Source organism: Phalacrocorax carbo, chromosome 1 (assembly GCF_963921805.1).
Source record: "Phalacrocorax carbo chromosome 1, bPhaCar2.1, whole genome shotgun sequence".
Classification (NCBI taxonomy): Eukaryota; Metazoa; Chordata; class Aves; order Suliformes; family Phalacrocoracidae; genus Phalacrocorax; species Phalacrocorax carbo.
This window is the reverse complement of record NC_087513.1, coordinates 135,262,219-135,288,781: the sequence shown is the minus strand read 5'-3', so window position 1 is coordinate 135,288,781 and position 26,563 is coordinate 135,262,219. Positions and strand designations below refer to the sequence as shown.

The 26,563-nt window shown below is 44.3% G+C and overlaps 1 protein-coding gene across 7 annotated transcripts in view; it reads right to left on the bottom strand.

Annotated features, from left to right (window-relative positions):
- Positions 1–26,563, bottom strand: part of GPM6B (glycoprotein M6B) — a 109,912-nt gene that overhangs the window by 20,179 nt on the left and 63,170 nt on the right. For 2 of the 7 annotated variants that reach the window (XM_064475218.1, XM_064475201.1), the window contains exon 2: positions 3,348–3,467. The exons of 1 other annotated variant lie outside the window; for it this stretch is intronic. In XM_064475218.1, the coding sequence (XP_064331288.1) occupies positions 3,348–3,467 (120 nt within the window). Of the gene's footprint in view, positions 1–3,347; positions 3,468–10,855; positions 11,211–26,563 lie in introns of those variants that run through there. 4 more of the 7 variants (XM_009504303.2, XM_009504302.2, XM_064475233.1 and 1 more) reach the window with 4 other exon arrangements.

Below are 26,563 nucleotides of genomic sequence, written 5' to 3'. Positions count from 1 at the left end.
GAATCCTTGAGGATGGATATTTTTTAGCTGTAAGCCACTTGTGCAGAAAAAAAATTAAGTTAGTGGTTTAAAAAGAGACTTTTCACGTAAGGGATAGCTCAAGTAATATAAGCTTTGGCAATATTCCTCCTAGAGACTCATTCTAGTGTTTTACTATCCAAAATAACCCTTGGGACTTTTGCACAGCCTGAGCATTTGGAAGGGCTCATTGACATGCAGAGCTCAAAGTTCAAATGCATTGCACCAGCAAGGGCAGCCTCTGGTCCAAACTGGCTGTAGCTCTCAGCTGACATATCACAGCTCACTGCTCAACGTGCCTGAAGGCGTTCCTCCTTTCAGCCCTCACCCTGACCTCCCTCCCCTCATTTCCCCTATTTTTGCCTTCTTGGAGAAATACTCAGTAGGGTCAACATGCAAGAACTGCTGCTTCAGTAAGTGCCAGCCCAGGCGATAATTTTGGACAAACTCAAGCTAAAGAGGTAAAACAGATGAAGCGACAGGCAGACTGCCAAAGATACTCAAATGCCTGAAGGTCTAGACAAGCTCACTGGGGGAAGTACAAAAGTACCTAAGCATTTCAGTACCATGGGCTACTTCAGCAGTTCTGTGAAACCTTTGGTGAGGACTTTTGGGTTTCCTTGGTTCAACCATCCTCCAGACCCACCTGTACTTGGCTGACATGATTTTTAAAGCTGACTTTAATCAAAGGTGAGTATCTTACCTGGAAGACTGGAGTTGAGACTCCTAGCTCCGTCTTTCTGGCAGCTGTAACTCACCTCACTCTCGATCAGCCTTCAGCACTCAGCAGGAGAACAAGACCTTTGCCACACTGGATTTCAGCCACCGCTACCAACTGCTTCCCCAGTTGACTCCTCCCTAGCTACAAAGAAGCAAACAGAAACACAACCTCTCTCTCCCTAGAGCTTAGGGCCAAAACCAATGTGTGTGGGGATTTCAGCCCGGCAGATCTAAGATTCAGACGGTAAATTCTCCATTTCAGAGATAAATAAAGATGCCAAGATATTCAGAGGTGCTTACACAACTATGGAACTAGAGGAGCGGTAAGAAACCTGAACAACAACTGCAGACATCCTTTGCCCTGCAACAGCTTTCACGTAGGTATTTCCCCAATTGAGTCCCCACCACACCATTTTCAAAATTTAAGCTTGCTTCAGTAAGGGAACAGGCTGTTTCAGTGAGATACTCCACATTTGCATGCCCTTATGTGCTCACAAAGCAGCTGAAATGCCTCCCAGCATCTCGGGGAAGCAAGTTAAGAAAAAAAAAAAGAAAAAAAAGATTCCCATAAAGCAAACAATGCCCACCCAGCCTGGAAGAGTGCCTACAGCTAAGCTCATGTTAAACAACCATTGCTAAGTTTCTCTTACTAAAGAAAAAGATGGTACTTTGCTTCCTGGGAAAAAAATTGTTTTAGGCATTTTGAAAGGCTCATTAAGCTTGCAGGTGTTCTGGGGATGTCTTGGCTCCAGCACCACAGCAAATATCCCACGCTGACTCTTCCCGTGTTGCTCAAGTGCCGGATTAAAGCTTAAAACAGGGAGGGGAAATCATGTCGTGTGTGGAAACCCTGAGAGAAGACGTGGATGCCACCAGGACTATCACAGAGGTGCTCTCCTAGTGAAGTCCATTCAGACTCTGACAGAGGAGACAAAGTAGAAATATCTGCATGGCAATGGCACCCCAAAAAATGCGGCATCACTGGCAGATTGGTCTTACTCAAGACCTGTTCAGAGCAGTTCCATTGCTGCCTAGTAAACCTTTTCATTTCTTTAAGTGCAGCCATTTAAAGCACCTTCCCTTGAATTGGTCTTTCTGGGCTTTGTTGGTGGGGTTTTGATTTTTGGGGTTTGTTGGTTGGTTGGTTGGGTTTTTTTACTCCCATCAGCAAGAACCCTTTCATCTTCAACTCCTCCATGACGGGCACCACATTTACCTGCATGTTATTTCAGGAAACTTCCCGCCTGCATAGGGTTCAGTTGCCTAAACAGGGTTTCTAGCACCATTTTAGGTGCCAGACTCCCAGCTGCTGTGACAGAAGGCTGTGCGTCTCCTCTGCGTCCTGGCTCATCCGTGCCAGCACATATGGACATGCCTCATCACTGTGGACAGCTGATGGGGCACAAGACCCTGATAACCAGGCACCTGGCCTGCTCCCTCCATGCCCTCCTTCCCAGGAAGGCAGCATTCATAATTCATTGCTCCTTCCTGAAGCATTTCTCCTCTGTATAAAATATCCCACATGCACTGATCTGAAGTTTGGGAATGTCTTCTGGCAGCCCTGAGTCTGTCACCCAGGTAATTTATCATAAATATGGCCAAAATGAATATTGATATTGAAGATGGAGATCATGATTTGCAACCTAAGTATTTGCACTCCCCCTCAAAAGCCATTTTGAAATACATAAACATTTGAATCCTAAAGAAAATGTGTGGGAAAATATAATGGAAAAGGGAAAGATTAGGCAACAAGCTTTGGTGAATATTTCCCTGCAGTTGCTGTTAAAGTCTCTGATGCGGAGGCAGGCATCTCCAGCAAACAAGCTGTCAAGCAGGCTTCAGTCAATCAGCTCAAAGAGAAGAGGAGGATTGCTGGGTAGAGCTAGCTGCAAATGCTACCTCTGAGCGTTTATATCCTTTGCTGTGTTAGCCCTCAGTCAGACTGGAATTTTCCAATGCAGTCAATCATGTGCTTGATTTCAGGTGCCTTTCTGAGATGCTTCAAAACTAGACTCTCTCCAAACTCTTAAAATGAAGCTTCAGGAAAACAAAATAGGATCTTTGTAAGGTCTCAAGCCAGATATCAAAAGGACAGGGCAAGTGGAATTACCAAACCATTTTTAAAGCCTCAGCTGAAATCCTCCTTTGGACTCTGACACAGGCACTCACTGCCTCTAGCAAGGGAAAAAAGCAAGCAAAACCATGGGATATTGTCCAAGAAGCATATTGTAGGAGACCAGTAAATCAGATGTGCTGTCACTGCTTTAGTATCAATTACTGCATTTGTGGCTGATCAGTTTGATAGATTGATCTGCATACAAAGCCCATGCTACGCCGTCCCATCTGTAAACAGTTTTGAAGCAATCGGACAGCACAGCTAAAAGGGAGGTGTCCCTCACCACACATTGTCCTTCAAGCATTAACAACCAAATTTAAATTTATGTCAGGTATTCACATGAAAGAACTAGACTCCTTACAGCCTTAACAAATAAAACAAGAAAAAGAGAAGAACATTTATCTTAAATTGTTAGGACTAGTGCAAAGCATTAGGTTTATGCTACTACCATTTCTGAACTCTCCAATTCCCTTTCACCCAGCCCTTTATTTACCTTGAATCCCCAAAGGACTAACATTGCCTCTCAATGCTGGCACATGATGGTACCGGTGTGGCCTTGAACTCCTGTACATCCAGTGGTACCTGCCAATTTCCATTTCTGGTCTGGTGATCACTGCCAATTTCAGGTGGTAAAAAGTCAGTGTCACCAGCAAGTTTTAGTTCAGCACTTTCAGTCATTTAACTTTAAAAATAAGAGCCAAGAAAAACACGGTGTAGTTTCAGAACTGAAACAACATAACTTTACCAAACCAAGGGAGGGTCTTGGAGGGACATGGACAGGGAAACACAAAGGTGTTAAGGAAGGCTGAGTAGCTAAAACTCCACCTAGGATTTGAATTAAACATGTAAGGAAGGACCCTGTTCCTTCCCTCTCCCCACCGCCCCCCCGCCCCCCATCTCCCTCTCTTTGTCCATGGAAAAGAGCTCTGCTCCAGAAGTAAAGGAAGACAAAGTCATGGAAAACCACATTACCTGTTTTATTTAGAAGACTCTAAATCTGCCAGAAAAAAATGTTATTGTCATGAGTAGAGGTAGGGCAAACAAACGAGTTTGCTGCGTTACTTTCTTACAAACATAGAAGTCATGGGCTTTATTTCACATAGGCTCTGCTCATGTCCGAAAATCTGAACCAAGTATGATAAAACAGACTTGTTCCGGGTTTACAGTGAAGGAGAGCAGTTCTGCTCCTCCTTGTCTTTTCAGAGCATAGATGAAGCTCAGCAACAACACCCCACGCATGGTAACACACCTGACCTGCTCACACACTCATCACATGCCCATCAGCACAGGGCTGCCAAGCCCCCTTAAAGAGGCCACTGGCAGAACAACATCAAACCACTTTTGAACCAACATGTGCCCCCCTCGGCACCGCTGCGGCTTTGTCAAGGCTGCCAGGGCGAGACATTTAAAATGCATCAGAGTCCCACTCTGCAGTGGCTAAATAGGAAAGTATCCGTCATCTCTGGCCAAAATAAACCCGATTCTGCAGCATTTGGGCAGGTGGAAGAAGTGAAGGTTATGATGCTGAAAACCCATCTACCATAGATCAGATCAGAGACAAATTTTGGGGTGCAGGGGGAGTAGGAATGCCATAAATTTCTGGCCTGTGAGGTGCTAGGAAGGTCCTGGAATTGGTCCTTCTCTCATGTGGTTTTGCAGCTGGTGCAAAGTTTGGCACAGCTACATTTACATACATCAAGAAGAAAAAAAACCTTGGCCTTGAATCCACATGTTGGATCTAGAGGTTTGAAACAAGAATGTGTTTGTCTCCTACAGCAGCAAATGAACTACAATACTGTAACAGTCTTTTCAGTTTGGGATGCAGACTTAGTATCAATGGCTCTCTAAAGGATACTTTGTGGCTCGGTACTTCTCCCCTTTCTGCCACTCACACACAAATCAGTGAGCAGGTATCAGGCAGTATATTCTTCCTAAAAGACATTATTCTACTTTCTACAGCTTCTCCTTCCTTTTAGGAAAGGCAAATTCCACATCTTACGAACAAAACCGAATTCCAAAGTGGCTGTGCACACTCAGGATGATATCATCTCCTTCTGCTTACACAGGAACAATCCTGTTTATGAGATCACAAGAGATGCCATAATAATGTAATTTGATATAAAATGGAAGATAACTGAATTTCTCACTATCACTGCATACTGTCTCCCCTCTCCATCCCAACTGTTTGTTCCCTGTTTTTTTGAAGCTGCTTACTGGACATCGGTAACAGATTCTAATATATATATTTTTATTATTATTATTTAAAATAATCAGCTGCCAAGACTTCTGGGAAGAAAAAAGATTCTTCATTTGCATTGCAGAAGCATCGAGATCAAACCCTTGGCACTAAAAGGATTTTATCCTACCAGGCCTGAACCTGCAATTGGAGATTTCTCCTGCAGCGGCTACAAATCTCCTTTGCTCAGGGCAGCAGAGCGGGCAGCTGCCTTTCGCCCTTAGCCTGAGGGGACGCTGGTGAAGTCACCACTGTCTGCTGTGGGACAAGCTTCAAACCCTGAAACATGGAGATAGCGTGTAAACTTTGTAGCATCGGTTCTGTTAGAGAAAATATTCTATGAAGTTGGGGTTTTTTAATTAGCAATTTCTGGTTTTGCAATAAATGGGCTCCCTTCATTGAGAGACGGTTCAAACTCCATAAAGAATCTCATTTCTTCCACTGTTCTGCAAAGAGCCACTTAGCAATGGCTGTTTGGTAGCCCCCACACCAGGCTTGGCACGACCTCTGAAGTTGAAGAGTGTCTTCTGGTGACTTCACTGGGACTCACCCAGGCCCACTCATGCAAAATCACGACCAGGTCAAAAGCCCTACAGGCTTCAGTGGCGTAACAACCACTGCACACATTACGTATGAATTAGAGTTTAACTCTGTACCCCAAATAGTTAGGAAACAGGTTTAAACAACTTATTTATCTCTTGCTTTTTGAGGAACTAACTACACTAATTGCCTTCCCAGGTCCAGGTTACAACACCCTCCATGGACAGCCAAGCTCATACAGCTCGAGGCCTCCAGTCTGAACCAGGTTGTCCTCGATGCTGCACAGACACAGCAGCTACAGGACCAACAACGTTTTCGTGTCACACCCCGCAGGCACACTGATGGCGACTGTGGTGTTCAATATTCATTTGGGATGAATCACCTTGCACGCCTGTAATAAAATTCCCAGTGCCCAACATCCTCACGCTCGCTGCTTTTAGCATATGGTTTTAGAGGAAACAAACAGTTACGACGTTCATCTGTCGCAGCTGACGAAGCAGTCCGCGGGAGCAGAGAGAGTGTTGTCATTTGGTTGTTTACGATCCGGCGATCTGATGATGACTACCACACTAGAAGCAAGGCTGGCCAGAAGATGGGGAAAGGTCAGAGTAACCGAAGGAGGCTCCTCCCACCCCTCTTCTCTCCCCTCTTCGGCCCCTTTGCTCCCACTGCAGTCCATTGGGCACACACAGTGCCATCTGGGGTTTTTTTTTGCCCCGTTACAGTATATTGTGACACATATGTCTAGGTTTTCTGCTTTCACGAGGTCATTCAGACCAGTACGAGTACGTTCTCCAAGTGTTTTTCAACCCCCTCCCGTTTAGAAACCAAATCCTATTCATTAAATCCTAAATCACTAAGCCTGCCAAATTATTATCCCCAGAATATCGCGTGTCCCAGATTCTCCCTGGGCTGGACCTCTCTTCCTACAGTCATACTCTTCAGGGACTTAAAGCAGTTATTGTTTTCAGGGGATCTGAAACACCAGTAAACTGCTTGAAATGGGAAAAAAAATATGCTGCACACTGAAAATCTTTAAATGGCTTGACAGCTCTGAAATCACCGTATGAGCCTAACATTAAGGGAGTACGTTTGAAAATTTTGGCTAATAACCATAACACGTATACAAAAATGATTATTTTTTTCAAATTTGCTGTAATGAAAGGTACGTCTATCTGATGCATGAAAATGTCGTAAGCTCACTGCCTAAAAAGAACTTCACTAAAAGTGAAATGAACTGCACATTAATTCACTCCTTTCTCATGTCGCACTTCAGCAGCTCCATTTACACTATGGCACACAGTTGTACAGTTGTGTTTAAGAGAAGAATTTTCTTTCTTTTTTTTTACTAGCACATACTTGTCTATTTAGAGGTAAAATTGGAAACATCACTTCATATATAATGAAAATAATAATCAAAGCTCATAGCCATTCTTGAGCACGAGGTCTTCTTTCATCAAGAGCACATTAGTAGGGAAGAGCCAATTAAAAGGAACCTTGGGTACAGCTGCTCAGGCTGGTTTTCATTATTCCTCAGCACAGCACATGCCATTTGAACACCAAATGCATTCATAGAAGGGAACTATATCCCAGAATAATGGCTTTCTTCCATCCTCCCATGCGTAATTGGTGAATTCACCACGGTCATCCCCAGTCGGGTTTTATTTTGGTTTGTTTTTTGCATTTTGCAACTTGGTAGTATTTCTCACAGTTAAATGAAAAGGGAAACTTCTTGTCTCTGTTACTGTGTATCAAGATCTACATCCTTCACTGCTGATGCAAAACGGCATTTCGTTTTTCTTATTTATTCCACCTCAGTAAATCTGCCTGGCCAGTCCTCACGTTTTGATTTAATTTAATGCCTACAAGATAAACCCTGTCATTTGTAATAATTTGTAAACCTTCATCTTTAAAATGCATCCAATCTGTCCTGCAGCCCTGTAAAGTATCTGCTAAACATTTTGCTTCAGCTTGCTCATGGTGTTCTCCTCTGATAAGGGCTGCCGATACACAGTATAAAGCTGACTTATTTCTTATCTCCAACATGGGTGTTGTTCCATTTGCAATTAAAAAAAACTGGGACAGCAGCCACTCATCTGGGCGCAGAGAAGCAAACGTCTGATAAACACTGAATCCATCAGCTGGGTAATATCACTGCCTATCTCAGGCAGGGGATTCATGAAAATAACTTTTAAAATATAAAACTGGAATTCATATACAATTTAGTGAACTTTAAAAATCTAAACAAGGTCATTTCCATTTATCAATCAGTAAATCTTCATAAAGCACATTAGCTTGTGTAAATTGTCTCAGCTACGCTGCAGCCCAAAATAGCTGGCCATCCACATTTGCCACAGGGTTAGGAAATACAAACCGGTACCCTTGCGACACCGTCGTTCAGATCTGACTGCGTTAGGTGCTCAAACTGAAAATAGATCTCACTGCTCATCCCAAGTGCTCAGGCAGGATTGCTCTCCAGCATTCCCCTCAGGCGAACAAGGAGCCCTGTACAGAGACGGCATGTAGTCCTAGCCCAACTTCCTCCAACCATTTATACTGTACAATTACATTACAGCAGTGAGGGGGTCCCTACATTAAAAAATACAACATGGAAACCTATAGTTTAGAATTCTGGCAAAGGGAAAAAAACTTTTAGGCTTAAAAGTACAATTTACTAATAGTTAAATGCAGATACTTTCCCCAGAACTTGGCAGTGCAAAGCTTGCCATGTGTGAACCTGAAAACCCAAAGTGAAATGGCTCAGGATCATCTCTTGCTCAGTCTTAGCAACAGCGACATCCCCCAAGCCCCCTGTGACACTGGTTTATCTCCTTGGACTTTGCAATCCATTTCTCAAAGGAAGAGTTAAAAGTCTCTCTGACAGTGCTTCAATCGCTTCAAGCTGTGGTGGCTGCCTCGCAATCACTGCATCTAGGACACCTCATAAAGGATGGCCATTACGCTTAGTCCAGGTGGGATCTTAGAGGAAGAAGCAAGTACTGCAAGCCTAGCAAGCATGGAAGGCATAGCAGGCAGGAGATCCAATCTGGACAGTAAACGGACATATTTTTGAAGGGGTTAGCTTCTGTTTTACACCCCTAAGCAAAGCAGCAGCATTTTCCAGGAAGTTTCTTCACACAGAGAAAAAGCTCATTTTTCTCCATGAGAGCTGCTGGCTAAAGAGCCCTTTTGAAAAATCCTGCCATTTCAGAGGTACCCGATGCCTGCTGAGCCCATCTGAAAACCCAGCTGGGCTCGACAGTCTTCGCACATTGGAAAATCTGCCCCCGGAAACCAAATACTCCTCCTACATCACTGCTTCATGGCAGTAACTTTGCAGGGGGATCTGGGGTATTTATTTTGCTTATGAAACTACAAGTAGGACCCTTTCAGCTTTCTGCATTTTAATTCGCTGTGAAACAGATTTGGAATTTAAATGAATAGAAATAAAGAGCATAATGTGAGAGACCATGTGTTACTTTCAGAAATTAGGGAGCTGGCGAGAACAAAGCCTTGAAGTGTTACATACACATACCTATGTAACAGATCCAAAGTATAAAATTATCACAGAAAAGCTAGGAAATGGTGGTAAAATTAAGAGAGGAAGTTCCCCTGCTTGCATTCTATGAAAGCGACAGATCAACCACCTTGACTTGCTAACAGATTTACCGTTCTACATGTTGTGCTTTCATCCTTGCCAAAACAAAAGGGAAACCATAAACTCATCGTAAACACACTCAGCAACACATTTCGTTTTGCACAGCTGCTAATGCATACGGATAACTTTCTTTGGTGTTTGTTGTACGAGTTCTATCAGTTTAAAAGAAACTCATCAATCAGAAGAAAAAAAATAGCTGTAATTTTTGAAGAATGATTTATGAGTTCAAGACGGTTTTATAGCCAAGGTATTTAGGACATTTTGTACATTAATTACTCGAAATCTGCAGTGAGGTGGGTTATTGTCCACATACACTAATGGCTTTCAGAGGTTAATCTCTCATCAGTGGATCTCCTTTTGTGAAATCCCTAAGGGATTATGTAGTACTATGTCTAATCACTGGACAAATTTCATTTACTTGAAACTGAAGCTAGGTTTGAATTATACAAAGCGCGTAGGAGGAATCAGATTCAAAGTAGGAAAACAAAATCTGGTACTGGACAGCGCTGGGATGTATCATTACATTCACATCTGAACTGTTTAACAATAAAAAAACAATTCTACTTGGGCAAATGTATAGCTGTGTATCAGCTGCATATGAGACGCAGATTGCTTTAACTGACACAACAGGTTCAAAAGTATACTATGATTCAGGTAAAAGGCAGTGGAAATTTTAAGAATTTTGTTACTGCTGTATCATTTAGCAAAAAAAAATATGGCTATGATTTGTACAGCAGTCTGCAACACTGAAGAGGGACATTTATTTGGCATAAATTATATGATGCAGAAACAAAACAGTCATTTGCTAGTTGAATTTACCCTCTGAAGTTCAGCACTCCAGACCAAATAAATCACCTGTAAGGCTGGGGTGGATGAAGCACCTCTCCTCCTGCGCTGCCACCTCCCTACCGCAGAACCACTACCGTGGAATTGTTCTCTCCATTAAGCAGCAATTCGTGGTGATTAACACATCCTGAAACCTAATGTTGTGAAACTCATTGCACTATTCCCCATCATCACAGCACAGGCAGATCTCTACATAAGCAAAATTTACCAGACAACACCACAGGAAAGGAACAGGAATTTAAAATTAAGAGTACCATTTGGCACCAAGCTAACTACACAAAGCTAGTGTGATATCACAATCTATTTTATGTTATTATAACCTTGGTCTCCCACACTGCATTGCAAAGCCTTGCTACACGGCTAATCTCGATGAAAACACCAGATTAGGGCTCTGAAAATGACATGCAAACACACAGGCACACGCCACCTCTGTAAACAAAATTTACCAAAATCTGTCAAATATGCAGCAATAACAAGACTTCTTTTGCAAACATTATTTCTGGTAGGGTTAGGACAGATTCAGAGCAAATACAGACACAGACAGAAAGATTGCTGCTCTATTAATTTGTTGTCAAGCCATGCAGGAAAGGACGGCTGAAAGCCCGAAGACGCAGTAACGATTGTTTAAGAGCTATTCAAAAAAGTGACAAAACTGGCCTAAACCTCTTTAAGCCCCCTGAATGAAAAGATTTAAACAGGCTATTGTTAGACCCCTGGGTACCTTTTTTCTCTTGGCTTTGTTCTGCATTTTCCTCCGCTGCAGTTTCCATGGCTGGCTTCATACCATCCACCAAAAATGCCGCCCCCCCCTCCCCCCCCAGCAAGCACTTTTTCTCTTTGCCTCCTTTCTCACTCCCTTCCGTCTCCTATTTACGGCGGTGGTGATTGAGCGGCTCTGTTCTCCCCTACAGTAGATTACAGTCCTTTCCAAAATGCCAGAAAAGTCTTGTCAGCTTCGATTTCGCTCTGCTGACTGGTCCACGAGGAGCTGTGCCAGCGAGCGCTCAGCCATACGTCACTGTGGTCCCCAGCTATAAAATAGCCATCCTGCGCCCGACCGTGCCCCAGCTCGCCGCGTCATGGGGACCAGCATCACCAGCTTGCACCCCCTTCCCCTCGCCCTCTGCTCTCTCCCTCTGTCCCCGTCTCCCAAGGCTCCCGTCAAATGTTAATCAATTCTCTCGGCGGTGAATGGATTGCCAACATTGGGAGGGGAGATGTGAGCAAGAAAGAAAGGAGCCCCCCGGCCGCCGTCTCTAAGGGGAGTGCACGCCGGCACACAATCGCAAGGCTCCCTTTCCCATGGGACCTCGTTATTATACTTTGCGTTTTGATTTATTCCGCGTGCCCTCTGCTCTTTCAAGGGGCGGGGGATGACGGCTCTGTTCTCTCTGTTTGCTTTCTTTGCCGAGTAAGTTCTGCTCACCCACAGCAAAAGACTGTGAGAAAAGCATAAAAGCCAAAGTGGGCACATGTACATACATGGAAAATTTAAATTATTTCTCTGACTAGCAAGGACGATGGGAAAAAATGCACAAAAAAATCCAAGAAAGCAGAAAGGAAGCAAGCTCAAGTGACATAAAACGCACGTGCAATACTTTAAAGGATGTATGTTTAAGAAAACACAGCTTGGGTTTTTAAAAGGATGCCTGCCTTTAGAGACCCAAAGCCATGCTTAAAACTGAGCGCAGAGTTGCTGTTAAGCACATGTTTGGTCGCTCCCCTAAATCAAGACTGACTGCAGCATGATCTAACAAGCTGCACTAACCTGGCTCTGGGAGCAACAAAACCAGGATGTGTCTACATTGCACTGCGTGAGGTCACTTTAGGTTTCCCCAGCCCACCCTCGCAGCCCAGTGACAGGGAGCCACAGACCAGGCAACACCACACAGGGGTATTATTCACCTTCCAAACCTCAAGATAACTGACATATTTAAGGCTGTACTGTACTGAGGCTAATTAACCTTGCTCGCCTCAATGGCCTCACAGCATGCCACGCTGCACAGGGCAGACGGGCCCAAAGGCACCCCTTTTTGTGCGTCGGATGATGGAGCAACGATAGAGTAATGGCCTTTGCAGTCTGGCAGGCTTTGCTGGTTCAGCCACTGCAGCCGATTCTGCAGGCTGCAAAGATGCCTAGCAGATTCAGCAAATGCTGGGGATGTTAAAACCTACACGCTGCATGTTCCATATAACAGATTCAACCAGGAGAGTGGGAAGAGGAAAGCAGTCCAAAGATTTGTAGCTGCAATTCAGCCTCTTCTGATTACAGTTACTACACCCACAATTTTGTTGTGCATTTCTATTTCTATGGATGCCTAGTGAAAAGGCACAAAAACCCTGAGACCCAAGCTTTAGAGAAAGTTCCCTTCTCTTGCAAGAAATCAGTGCACAAATCCTCTTCTCTCACCACGGACACCACAGCTGTTACTTTTCTTTGGGTATTACTGCTCAGACGTATGCTTCAAGCTTGGCTGCCAAGAGGTCTTGGACTCGTCCTAAGGTTTCAGATATCAGCATCAAAACTTGATGTCAAGCATTTGTCTAAAAGGCTTTCTTGGAGTCCAGAAAAAGCCTGCAGTTGAAACTCCCTCCTCAGCAGACCTTTTTATAAGCAGGATGAAGTTAATTTGTAGAGGAGATGAGGTATCCGCAGGAAGCAACATGAGGTAATGGGTTGGGTTCCTGAAGGTAATCAAACCAGCAGCCCCAGCAGAGACCTCAACCCAGGTGCAAGGTGTATTTCTCCAATCTCCTCCTCTAATGCCCACACAGCAGTCCATACACATACTGAAATCCCTGCCCAGCAAGACCGTGTACTGCAAATGCGCTCCCTCAAGGAAGGAGCTGAAAGGTGGAACCACAGGCAATGTTTGCTGCATTCTTTTTACCATTTCTAAAAGTTGGTCAAATCCCACAGTCAAGAAAGGAAAGAACTTCTTTACATTTGGGATAACGATTATACAAAGAAAACATTCTGCAGAGTGGGTTTTTTTCCCACTTATTGATTTAATATCAATAAGATTGAAAATCCATAGCAAACGCACCCGACTTGCTGAAATTCACACAAATTTTAGTCACTGGTCAAAACAGCTGTTTGCCTCTGACACTAAAGTTCTCTTCTTAGAACTCCTCACTGTTCAGTTGGCACTTCTGGTTGCTGTTTTTATAGTCTAGCTCTCTGTTTCTTAATGATCTTTGCATGCTTTGGAAGGCCTAGAAGTTTAAAAGGTTGAAATGTCTCTTCTGACTACCCCAGGTTACAAAAGCCCTGTTTAAAACATAATTCAAATGGTATAATATTAATGCACGTATCTCTATAAATATACAGAAAATACAAATGTAATCTGGAATTTCCTTTCTTTCAAGAGAAAATACATTAGACAGAACCTTTGGTTACAGGCTGTCCCCAGAGGAAATGCACTAAGGAAGCCCTCCACTCTGTATCACTGAGACCTGCTCCTTCAAACAGCTGCATACTTTCCTCCTGGCAAGCAGATTTTGTTAGGCAGACCCAGAGCTTCAGAGCAGATGTTTTACAAGCAGAAAACTTACAGGCTGGGAGACTATTTCCCCTGTTTTCTCCCAGGATAACCCCTTCCCCAAATGAGCAATAAAGAAGTAGAGTGCACAATACCAGAATTAATTTCACAAGCACTTGAACTCAAGACTTCAGAAGCCATCAATCCCAACTATTCCAAAATATTAATTTTACCTACTAAATCATCCTCTAAAAGCCGGAAGTGATGCATGAGAGTAAAGTTCTCCCCCCTCTCTTCTTACTCCTTTCCAGATTGCTGTAATATATGATGGGTTTTAAGTACTTATGATCTTAAATAATTTCTTAATCTTCAAACCTCTGTCCCACCATTGATAAACAGAGCAGACAAAACAAACTATATGCTATTTCCTCCAGGGCTAACATGGCTGCTGATCTCACACTTCGAGCACGAATCTCAGCCAGCAAGTTGTCTCATCCAACGCTCCCTCCCTGAATCAATACATCCTTTTCATAATACGTGATGAGACTAGGAGACATCGAGTCTATGCCTACGACAACATGGCAAAAGACAAAGCCACAAAGGCAGAAGATACAAAAAATTCTCTAAGGACTGATATTCAGCAAAAACTTGCTGTACACACCAGGCTGATTTAGATAACCAGCAATCAGGCAAGGTGGCTAGCTACATTTCAGGAGTTTGGCCCAGCAGACCAAAATAAAAATGAAAATGAGGCGAGGGGCTGAGCAGTAAGGGTTTCTGCTGCCAAAGCACAGATCTGAGCCTACTGCCAGACCTCAGGAGGAATAGCAGTGGACCTAAGTTTGTGAAGGCACTGCAGACCAAGTGGCATTGACTGCAAAATAGTTTTTGAAAAAGAGGTTTTAATCTACTTCATCTAGCTTTTAAAAAAAAGTTTAATCATTTTGCTCAGTCAAGTAAAATAGTACAACTGCACAAGTTAAGAAAGGTACTAAAAACCCAATTCTGTTCATGTGCCAATTCCTTTTCAACATCTATCTTTAATGTCACTGAATCTAGTTTACATTCCTGAAGGCTGAGGAGCTCTATCACAGGCTACAGCAAATTCTTCACAAGCTTTCAGGAGATGAATACATACTTGCCATTTCTACAAAGGCTTCACAGAGCTGTAATAAAGTGTTCTCACATACTTCAAGAGCAATTTGAGATTAGCCTATGAGATCCGAGACTCAGAAGTTAAAATTCAGAGACTGTCCGTCAAACAAGACTGACGTGTATTCCAAACAGCTAATTTTAAAGACAACTTGTAGAATACTTTTTGTTTTGTAGGAAATATGCAAAAATATTCAAGAGAGAACAAATACACATGCAGCCACTTGTTTGTCTCTCAACGTAATTGCTTATGTTCAGCTTTAGACCAGTTACCTAAAACTTGAGTATAAAACCCAATCTGAATGCTTATGCAAAAGCAGGCAAACTTTCCATGTGGATAAAATCAAAGCATGACAACAAGCTTTTAGCTGTGCAGCAGTCATATACCTGGCAAATACTTGGGAAAAAAAAAAAACTGCGGCCCATTCTTTCAGACATACTAAATGACTAGGAAAATTAAATCCAAATTAATGAACAAATAACAGTGAAAAAAACCTGCACTTTTACCACAGCATAAAATACAGACTACTAAAAAACATGAGTCCGCACTGCACTTAGGGATCTCAATCTCAGATTCCTGTAGAAAGGGCAAAACTAGAGGCTTAAGTGTGGATAGTGGTTATCTTTGCAACCAAAGAAAATCACCAAGTTAACTGATGCAGGTGAGTCCAGGAGGGTGAGCAGACCATAACAGTGTGAAGGTACCAGTCCTGTGACACCCCCCCCTTAATAAAGCCACATGAAGATGGCAATAACTGCTGCCAAGCTCAATGCCTGGCGGCAAGCAGGCACACAAAGTAGATGCCGTTCAGTTGTTGGGTTTTATATGATTCCCCGGCCGGCCTGCTAGCTTCCAGCTGCACCGCTGCTTTAGTCCGCTGCAGGCACTGCCACTGGCGAAAATCAAAGGCAATAAACAGGCTAAATCAAGCACATATGCAGATGGCTAACCTTTATCTGAAACATAAAGGGGCGCTAGTGGGGGAAATACCTCTCCTGCGAGAGACCTGCACCCCTCTCCTGCGAGGCTGCCTGGAGTGCCATCATGCTCTTGGCAAGACACAGAAACATGCTGACAAACTGGAGCTGAAAGAGCATGGAAATACAGGAAAAGCTAAGTAAAAATTTAAGAGAAAGTAGAAGCCTCTAAACATTCATGTGGTACAAATAAATATCCCAGGTCGACGAAGGGAGAGCAGTGGATGTTGTCTATCTTGACTTCAGTAAGGCATTTGACACTGTCTCCCATAATATCCTCAGAGGTAAGCTTAGGACGTGTGGGTTAGACGAGAGGACAGTGAGGTGGATTGAGAACTGGCTCAACAACAGAACTCAGAGGGTTGTGATCAATGGAGCAGAGTCTGGATGGAGGCTGTCATTAGTGGTGTTCCCCAGGGGTCTGTGCTGGGTCCAGTCCTGTTCAACACAGTCATCAATGACCTGGACATATGGACAGAGTGTAACCTCAGCAAGTTTGCTGTTGACACCAAGCTGGGAGGAGTGGCTGGTACACCAGAAGGCTGTGCTGCCATCCAGCGAGACCTGGACAGGCTGGAGAGCTGGGCCGAGGGGAACCTCATGAAATTCAACAAGAGCAAGTGCAAGGTCCTGCCCCTGGGGAGGAACAACCCCAGGCACCAGTACAGGCTGGGGGCTGACCTGCTGGAAAGCAGCTCCACTGAGAAGGACCTGGGAGTGCTGGTGGGCAGCTGGCTGACTCTGAGCCAGCACGGTGCCCTTGGGGCCAGAAGGCCAACGGTATCCTGGGCTGCATTAAAAGGAGTGTGGCCAGCAGATCGAGAGAAGTTATCCTCCCCCTTTACTCTGCCCTGGAGAGGCCACATCTGGAGTACTGCGTCCAGTTTTGGGCCCCCCGGTTCAAGCACGACAGAGAACTGCTCAAGTAAGGCCAGTGGAGAGCTACCAAGATGATCAGGGGACTGGAGCATCTGCCGTATGAGGAAAGGCTGAGAGACTTGGGTTTGTTCAGCCTGGAGAAGAGAAGACTGAGGGGGAATCTTATCAGTATAAATATCTAAAGGGTGGGTGTCAAGAGGAAGGGGCCAGACTCTTTTCAGTGGTGCCCAATGACAGGACAAGGGTCAATGGGCGCAAGTTGGAACACAGGAAGTTCCACCTCAATATGAGAAAAAAACCCTTTCCTGTGAGGGTGCCAGAGCAGTGGCACAGGCTGCCCAGGGAGGTTGTGGATTCTCCTTCCCTGGAGACATTCAAAGCCTGCCAGGATGCGTTCCTGTGCCCCCTGCCCTAGGTGTGCCTGCTCAAGCAAGGGGGTTGGACAAGATGATCTCCAGAGGTCTCTTCCAACCCCTACCACTCTGTGATTCTGTGATCCTGAAGGAAGAACTGATAGAATATAGTAAAAAGAGGATGCAGTTGAAAGGGATAATTCTGACTAAACTGCAGGCAAACTTCCTGACATCAAACCAGCCTCTAAAGGGAACAATGGAATGTTCTGACCAGGCAAGAGACTCTCTGGCAGAACATGATGCTTGCTGTCCTGGAAGTTCAAACCGTATTACATGTTGGCAGGTGTCACCTCATAGCCAACTCACATCCCTCAACTGCTCAAAACAAGTACAGTCATAGCCTTGCACTTACACGTTTGCAGGGTTTAGCAGAGACCACCATGGGATGACAAAAGCTATGTGAAAAAAAAAGGCAAAACATCCCAGTACCTTTCCCAGAAGTAGCTTTCATTCAGCAAGCAACATTCAGAGCACCAGCCCCAATGGTCATCTTCAGATTCTACTCCAGCTCAACAATTTTATCGTAATATGTATAGTTTCCTACAAGTGTAATGCATGGCAAGTTTCAAACGCTCTGAATTTAAAATAAGGCAGCAAAACAATGCTTTGAGTTACCCAATCTTATATACATTTTCCATTCAGCATCCTCACATACATGACTAACATACGAAGTCCTTCAAAAATGCTTCAAACACTCCTCCATCATTTTAAGTGCTAGGTTCTTGATTTTGGCACACAGCCACCTTTTTTTGCGCTGTCAGCTTCACAACAGCGAACCTTCACAACAGCTGTCATGCTTGTCTCCCCATCCCTCTGCCTCGAATCACGCACTCAGCAGCAGTAGGAACGCTGGAGTGCAGCAGGAAACCAATACGCTCAGGTTCTTTGTCTTCACTCCCTTAATTCTACACCTGAAAGACAATTCAACCTACTTAGCTTTGCTATGAATCCTCTCCTCCAGTACTGTTGCCAAAGCCTAATGCCATCTCAGAAGACTAACAAGGGTTCCTAAATACTTGGGTATACTGAAGTAGCATCCTAGATATTTATGTCGCTCTTACTAGCACTTCTAGATAAGTGCCTCTTATACTTGTAGAAGAGCTATTTCTGCCCGAGTTTTAGAAGGCAGCAAAGGTATCGTTCTAATACACTTCTGCTAATACAGCTGCTTCATCTCAAAACACGAGAGTTGAGACAGGATTGGTATTGGGAGGCTACCTGTTGATTTTTTTTTATCTATAAATAAATCTAAACTTCAATGAGTTCAGCCTTGACACAAACTTTTTCTTCTGCTCCCCAAAGTCAGATTTAATCAGACAATCCTGTGTTAACTTTACATCCAGTTCTGATTTTCAAAATTGCCCTCCCACTCTTTGCATAGACTTCAGCATCCCACCTAAAATCTCTCATCTATTCAGTGCTCGTTTTGTTCTTCAGTCTTGGCCTCAGTCCAGCCTTTTCACAAAGCAGGGAAAAAAGCAGGGAAATATCAAGAAGTACAAAACCCTACAGAGCCCCAAAAAGAAACCAGGGGCACTCACTACAAAAAAGCACCCCACACTGGAGGGACATGGGGAGAGACAGAGATGAAGACACCTCCTGAATTTCATGTGGGATTCCATGCATAAATCATAGATATAGATGTGTGTGTATACATATGCAGAAAACATGTATGTGTGTGCATACGTATGTACCTGAAGAAAACACATGCATATGATTATGTATGTATTTACAGAGTAATGCAATAGGTATTAGGTTTGAGAGCGAATGCACAACGCTAAGCACCATACCAGTGATAGAGCCTCCTCCAGCTCAAGATTTCAGGGCCAACAACCAAGTTACCCAGCATCAGACTGGAGTTTGCAGCACAGCTAAACCATTTGGGGAGAGCATAATTTCTTAGGCACCATTATCTGCTCACCTCAATATCCTGGGTTGAAAGGCTGGCCCCACCATCACCAGACTCAGCCATATGTCGCTCCAAGACCCACTCATGGATTATTGGGCAATTGTGTACCAATGTTTTGAAAAGCCCACTTAATCCGGCAGTCAAAATGTTGACATAAAAGAAAGCATCAAAATAATGATTGGCACATGGTACTGAAATTCATTGTTTAAAGTTTTAGCACTTTGTAAGTCACTGTTACTGCAGCTGTTTCCCTGATACTGAAAATTCCCATTGCAGTGTAATTAAACTCTACTTTGAGAAAGATCCTAGACCAGTTCTGCGATGGAGCCCTGGACAGCCAGTTGAATTACAAATATAGTTTCTGTTCACACATAAGACACCAGTCATGAAATCCTCACAGTTAAGAGACTAACGAAAGGGTCCCCCATTAATCATTGTATTCTTTGCAAGAGCAGATATCCTCATTAGGAAAGCGGCAGGATATTAACAAGGTCCACTTTGAGGGTGACCAATTAACTCATCGACTAAATATGTGCCAGGCAACTTCAACTGGACTAGCTTTTCTAGTCCCCTCTTTCTAGCTGCATCCATTGGGATCCCAGTCATGTACAACCTAGCGGTTCTTTCTGTGCTTTACAATGCCTTTGAGAATGCCGCTGTGGACAACAAACAACCGCAGCTGAAGTGTTTAACAGGTCTTTCACTTGCACCCATAAGAAGTTAAGTGTGCACTTGGGGAGTTCAGCACAGTTTAAAAAAAAAAACAACCACCCTGTACCTTATAAAGAGGGAATGACTTAACCTGCCAACAATGAGCATGGTTGGAGCCCCGTCTGGATCATGTCACGCCTCAATTTTTGCTGAACCTCAGCAGTGGGTGATCCTGCATGCAAAGCGAGTTCTGAGACAAAAGCACTATAGGGTGAGTTAAGGACAAAGTAGCAGCTTTCAGCCTGGATTCCCAGATAGGCTGTCAAGTAAAATCCCTTGGCAGGGCAGTATTATTCCCTAGAGTATATATTTCCAACGCTTTGTCTCCCCTAATTTTTTAAGTGTCTCGGGCTTGGAGCCTTTCAGTCATTTCGCAGGAAGAGCCATTCTGCAGCACGGCAGGTTTTGAGGCTCGGCACAAAGGAGAGCTTGCACAACAGCCAGGCCCCTGCCGCAGTCAACACAGAAGGAGAAGCTTCTCCAAAAGGAGCCAGAGAGGGATCCCGGCCTCTGAACGGGCCTCCCACCCTGCTGCCTGAAAACCACCCAGATTCTCTTTTGAGCAATCCCACCCCGACACTGCCTAGTTACATCCCCATTTCTCTGGTTCTTTCCAAACATGACATTCACTGTTTTAAACAGCTGAAAGGCATCATTTCTGTACTTCGTCATGAGTCAGAGTGAAATTCATTTAGCACCTACTTTTCTTCATCTGTTCCTTGTATCTTTCCCACCCCATTTGACTTCCACTCTCTGGGTTTCAGCACATTTGTCACCATCTCTCTTGTACTCAGAGGTTCCCAAGTGTAAACACTAAGCATTATCGTTATGTGTTTGCTCTGGAGACTCTCACGTTTGTTATTCAAAATGGCACTGGGCATTGTTGCTCTCAGTAGTACTACAGACACATCTTGTGTATCTATTACCACTACCAATTCCTGAAGTACCATCAGCTGCTTCACCTTTCTGCACCTTCTGGAGAGGCAAAGAAAGGAGCGAAGGAACCAGGGAAAGGGAGAAGGGATGGATATATTGAAAAAATATAATTAAAACATTGGAGAAAAGCACAAGGCAGAAACAACATCAAAGCCTCTGGCTAAGGTTCTTTCTTTGGTCTGTAGGAGAAACTGTGTCTCTGTACCAAAAAACTGTACTACGGCGAGTGCACACTCACCATCCTGGAGATGACCAAAGGCATGTTGCTCAACATGGGACACAGCTCCTCTCATTGCAGATCAGAGACTTGCCCACGGGTTGCAGAAGAAGATTGCAGCTTGCCATGCCCAGCCAAAATTAACCAGCCTGGTTTGCCTGTTCACAAGTTTATTAGTACAGGAAAGAAACTGAAGATGAACCACTACTTTAAAAGTATTTCTAAGCACTTAATTCCAGCTATGGTCGTCAGAAATATTTAAACCAATTGTGTGTTCAAGTGTAGCGCATACTTCTATTGCGGATAGAATATCACCAGATTGCAAATGCAATCAAAAGCCCATTTTCTTAGTTTAAATTGCCATTAGTGCACTGCAGGTTTTTAGAGCCAAACTACAACTAAATTCTCATTGCCATTTCAAACTGTTTCCAAGCAAATATCATAGCAACATTATCAGAACCTCGAGTTCATTTAATCCCAAATTCTCTACAATAAAACACTAGCACCTGTTAAAAAGAAAACAGAAAACGTAGTTCTCCTGGGTAAACCAAGCATCTCCCCACCTCCAGACCAACAGGGTCAGACTCCTGATACAAAACCCACCATTTAAAGCGCTTTTCATGACTTTAAGAAAAATAAGAAAAAAATCAAACCCTAGGTTTTCATACATATCATGCAGTATTTAAAGAGTAGCGCTTACAGATTTTTAACACATAACAAACACTGATGAATGTATTTATTTCAACCTAAAATATAATCATATAAATGACTGGTAACAGACTAAGTAGCGTTTCACAGATTCCCTTCTATTTTGTAACTGTGAAGAAAAAAACCACCCCAAGTGCAGCAGCACCCATTTCCTGAGCTGAAGGCACCTCTTTACTGAAGGAGCTCAGCACCACGGAGCCAGCAAGCACCGCTGCCCTGCAAGCACCAGCAACTTGGAGTGACGGAGGACTTGTCAGAAAATATCACTTGTTTTGGCTTAAACTGCCCTTAAAGTGAACAGAAAGTAGTCGCCCACGTTACCCAGAAAGAAACACCAGGTTACAGGGCTGCGGGACGCGTGATGGGTGGCTGGTGCTTGCAGATCTTGAGCCCCTCCACTCCTGTCCAGGCCAGCAGCAGGGCGGCCGACCAGGGAGCATCCCCGACGATGCCTGCTCCCAGCAGCAGCGGTGGGGGGTCGCAGCAGGGCCGGGGGCAGCTGGCGCCCATGGGAACCCGCGTGGCCCCGTGGCCACAGGGCTTTACGGGTGACCGGGCTCGTCAGCCCTATTCAGCCCCGTTCCCTGGGCACAATAACCAGCAGCCGCGCTCCCATAATACGGGCCTCCCCCTTCTCCCCGCTTTTATCATCCTTCATATCTCAACGATGACAGGACTGAAAGGGCTTCTGATGGGAAATGTGCTTCGAATTAGCATATTTCCCCCTGCGTACAATGGAGGCATTAAGCTGCTGCGTTTTGAAAGTCCAAACAAAAGCAGCCCAGGCTGTTTTTAGCAGCGCTGTTTGAAGTTTTCTTCCCCCTCTCTCTCCCGACTTGCAAGCATATTTAACAAATTTTCACTCTTTCTGAAAAGAAAGAAGCACAACCAATAAAATCTTTTTAAGCAAATTATATTATTTGATACATTTCAGACTTTAAAAGAAAATAAAAAGCCACTCTTTCAATGTTGCAAAGAGCAACATGGTGTCTGTGCAGTGTTTCGACTGAACTGCAGGCTCAGGGTCCGCCCCTGGTGAGCTTGTCTGGCTACCCCCAGCACTTGCACCGACCCTGTCATCAAGGATTTTGGAACTCAAATACATTCACAGTAACCCAGTATAAAGGGTCCTCTACCCACAGCTCAATTTTCCCCCTGTACCAGGGGCACACTGCTGCAAATACGTTTTCAATGGGAAACTAAACCATTGTGCTTTAAGGAGGAACAAACTAGACTCCTGTTAATCCTTTGGTTTAACTTGAGGGTTATGAACAGGAGAGCTGAACCTCAGAAGTACAACCTTTATGAAATGTCTTCAAATTAGAAAGTGAATAGCTATTTACCAGGGAAAGGAGGACACAAGGCAGGACATGGAAATGACAGGAGTTCAACACAGGGAGCAGAGGAGGGCAAAGTACTCTCGTATCAAAACATCTTTGGGCAACAAATGTGGGGAGAACAAACCTACCTCAGCTTAGTGTGTTGGTCTCTAATTGCTCATTATCACAGCTGGACCATTAGGAAGCCAGTTTGCGGCTCTCTTGGCAAAGAGGCATGTTTGCCTTCCTCCTATATTAAACAGAATTTTCTCTGAGAGGAAGACGTAAGATTACATGGTCAAAATGTTTCTCAGAGGAAGAGTTCGGTGTTTTGGGGGGTTCTTCTTCCCCCTCCCAAGATTCCCAAGTTATTTATGTAATCTTCTATATGTGGCACAGCTAAGAACAAAAATCCTTAACAACATGAGATTACAGCAGAAAAGCAGAATGCCTATGAGATCCAAGTCAGGCAGCTTGCAAGTGAGGTGGATATAAAAACTGTTCAGAAAAAAAGCCTGCAGAAAGTGTCTTGTAGGAGAAATGGCTGCTTTGTTCAGACTCTTCTCCTGTTTCAGAAATTTTTCCACAGGATCAGGATCCATCTCCACTCCTCAATTTCTTTAGCAGCAATGCTCAAAATACTCAGTGTCTGCTCTGCACGAGCACTTTGCTCTAAACCATCCACTTTTACCCTGCCACGTGCCGAGTGGCCCACGCAGCGCCGTGCTCCCTCCCACAGAGTGCCAACCCAGGGGCTATTGTAAATCTGCATTACCTGGCAGGAGAGGTGTTACACCTACTTATGTCCACCAGAGCCAAAGAGTTCCTGGCGCTGATGTGGTACGGCATCCATACGGCAACTGCGCAGCAGTGACTGAGGTCTAACAGCGACACAGCCCTTCCTCCGGCAGATGTTCTCACACCTTTCTCACCAAAAACTCCTCTGCAGTGCCAAGTAACTACAGCCCAAGGGTCCATCTGCTAATGACTCGCGCTCTCCTCTAATGCACTAGCTTAGCCAGTAACGAGCCAACTTTCCCCCTAGGAAAGCTTTTTCATCACCTCCAATGGCCACATGTTCACTTTAACAATGTGCTTGTTGCACTTGGGGACATACATGACTGGATGGCAACTTTCTGACCACATGGGGCTAAAGAATTCTGGCTGGAGAGTACTACCCACTATTTGGCAGTATTTCTCTACCACCACCTGTATATTGCCTTTAAGGGCTGGACATGCTTTTTCCATGCTCCGAGGCACTTCACAACTTGCTACCAAAACAGTGGACAAGACCTTCACGTATCACCACAGAAAGGTCTTACGTCAAAGCAAAAGGAGGAGGGACTTACGATGCCTTTCAGAGGCCTTCATTCAGCAATTAACAGATGAGTGAGAGTGATAAAGCAGTCTAGACAGGAGACAGAGGAATTCAAGGCCAAAACAGAGATCGGTTTTCTCACTCATACTAGGATAAACAGAACTTCACTTTCTCTCCTTCTAAGACGAGTCCTTTGGAAGTGTTGTTCAACCAACTGCCACAAGAGCTTGGCACAGAAAATGAAATAAAACAGATTTCAGCTCTGTTTACAAACGGATGTACTTGCACCACCACAGTTCTTATAGGTCATAAAAACGTGGTAAGAGAAACACCCACTAAAAAGATCCAGTAAACTCAGCAATGGGATTTCAGGCTTCTTGGGGATGGGATCTATCAACACGAAACTACTTTGCCTGAAGTTTCTAACTTGGGATTTAGATCAAAAAAAGAGAAGGCAGAGAAAAAGAGCCCTACACTGATTAGGAGATATTAAGTCTCACCTGTGGAATTTCCCTTCAGGATGGCTGGGTTGTGGAGAAGAAAGGAAGTGAAAGAAGTCAGAGCAGGATAAAGTAGTGCCTTTCATGTTGCTGATATCCCAAAAGGACCTGACCACAGTACTTTATCCATCAAGGAAATACTCTCAAATCCGAGTTATTTTTCAGATTCACTGGATTCAGACCAACAATGAACACACAGCACACGCCACCATCCGCTGTGGCGTTCTGGCACAGGACAGCACCCCACCAACAACGGCACCACTCTTCCTTTCCAAAAGCCTCAGAAAGAGCGCTCTGTATTCTCATGTGATGAGACGGGCTTTTACAACTCGGATCACTACAGAGTATTGAACCCTGACAGTGTTCCTGCCAAAGGTTCACTTGCTTTTTCTTAGACCTCAACAGGAACATATGACACCTAAGCTAAAATAAACCATCCTCATTACATTCATTTTGGCATCATGAGTCACTATCTTGCTGAAACAAAACTATCTTTGCACATCCACATTGAGTAAGCGCTATTAAATTTTCCAGTATCCCACCTACTGCTATTTTCTTCTGTGCAAGTGGACAGCACAGAAGTATCTCAGAATGTGCTTCATGCTTCAGCTTTCAGTGAGAAGAGAAAGCCACAGAAAATGTTCAGGACATACTATGCCTGCTCCTGCAATTTCTGGCCTTCTATATTAATCTCATGAAAAAACAAACCCCAAAACTACTGGCACTCAGAGGTTGATTTGCTATGAAGTGGGACAAGTCCCTCGCGTCTCCTTTCCTGTCCTTTTAACTCAGTCTAACAAAATTGACTTCCTGGATCATTACTATTTTTACTACTTTCTAAACATTGCCCTGACTTGGGGAATCTGGCTGAAAGTATCAAGGCAGAGGTGATTTTCGGTCTTCTCAGGGTATGGTAGAAATTTGCTAGTCTAAAATTTCTGCTTTGAATGCGAGAACCCCACTCATTCACACACATACACAGAGACACGGATGTTAAAAAAAAAAGCATCCTGGGCTCTCAAGGCTGCCCTGGGACAGAGGAACATGGACCCATAAAATAGAAGACTCCTTCAAGTCAAGGCTAGAGAGCTGGAAACACCAAACAGCGGAGATGGGCCGTCAGCCACACCACAATCAAGATCGGGAGAGCAACCCAAGTATGCACAGAGCAAGGAGGAGGAGAGGAGGAGAGGAGGAGAGGAGGAGAGGAGGAGAGGAGGAGAGGAGGAGAGGAGGAGAGGAGGAGAGGAGGAGAGGAGGAGAGGAGGAGAGGAGGAGAGGAGGAGAGGAGGAGAGGAGGAGAGGAGGAGAGGAGGAGAGGAGGAGAGGAGGAGAGGAGGAGAGGAGGAGAGGAGGAGAGGAGGAGAGGAGGTCCTTTCCCCCATTTCATCCTACACATCCTACTCCATCCTAGTTGGATTACGGTACCTGGATGGAGGCCTTCATTCACAGTACTGAAGTTTCTCACAGGGATCCTTCGTGGCCCCAGGTGTGCTGCACGAGCTGATCCCAAACAGGGGAGGAACATCCTGTGTCCTGCTACAGAGGGGCTTCCTCATAGAGATGTACCTCTGAAGAGTTGACAGCTCCAGAAACACTCAAGTGCCTGCATGCTTAAAAACATACAAACCCTTCCCTCCCCAAAAGCCATACTCCTCTTTCCTTTCTACCTAAGCTATACCTGCAATATAGCATCACCACAGATGTTGACAAAATTTCATCTCTCTTCTAAATATTTCAAAGAGAAAGGGTTTAGAGCTTCATACAAAAAAGCCCCAATTAATCCAGGATGTAGCAATCAGATATGTGAGATGCCCTGCAAAGGTCAAATGTAATTTTCCCATAGTTTTGAATCACCTGATGTAGTGTTAGGCATGCTGGCAACTATTGTTCGAGATCTTTCCTCA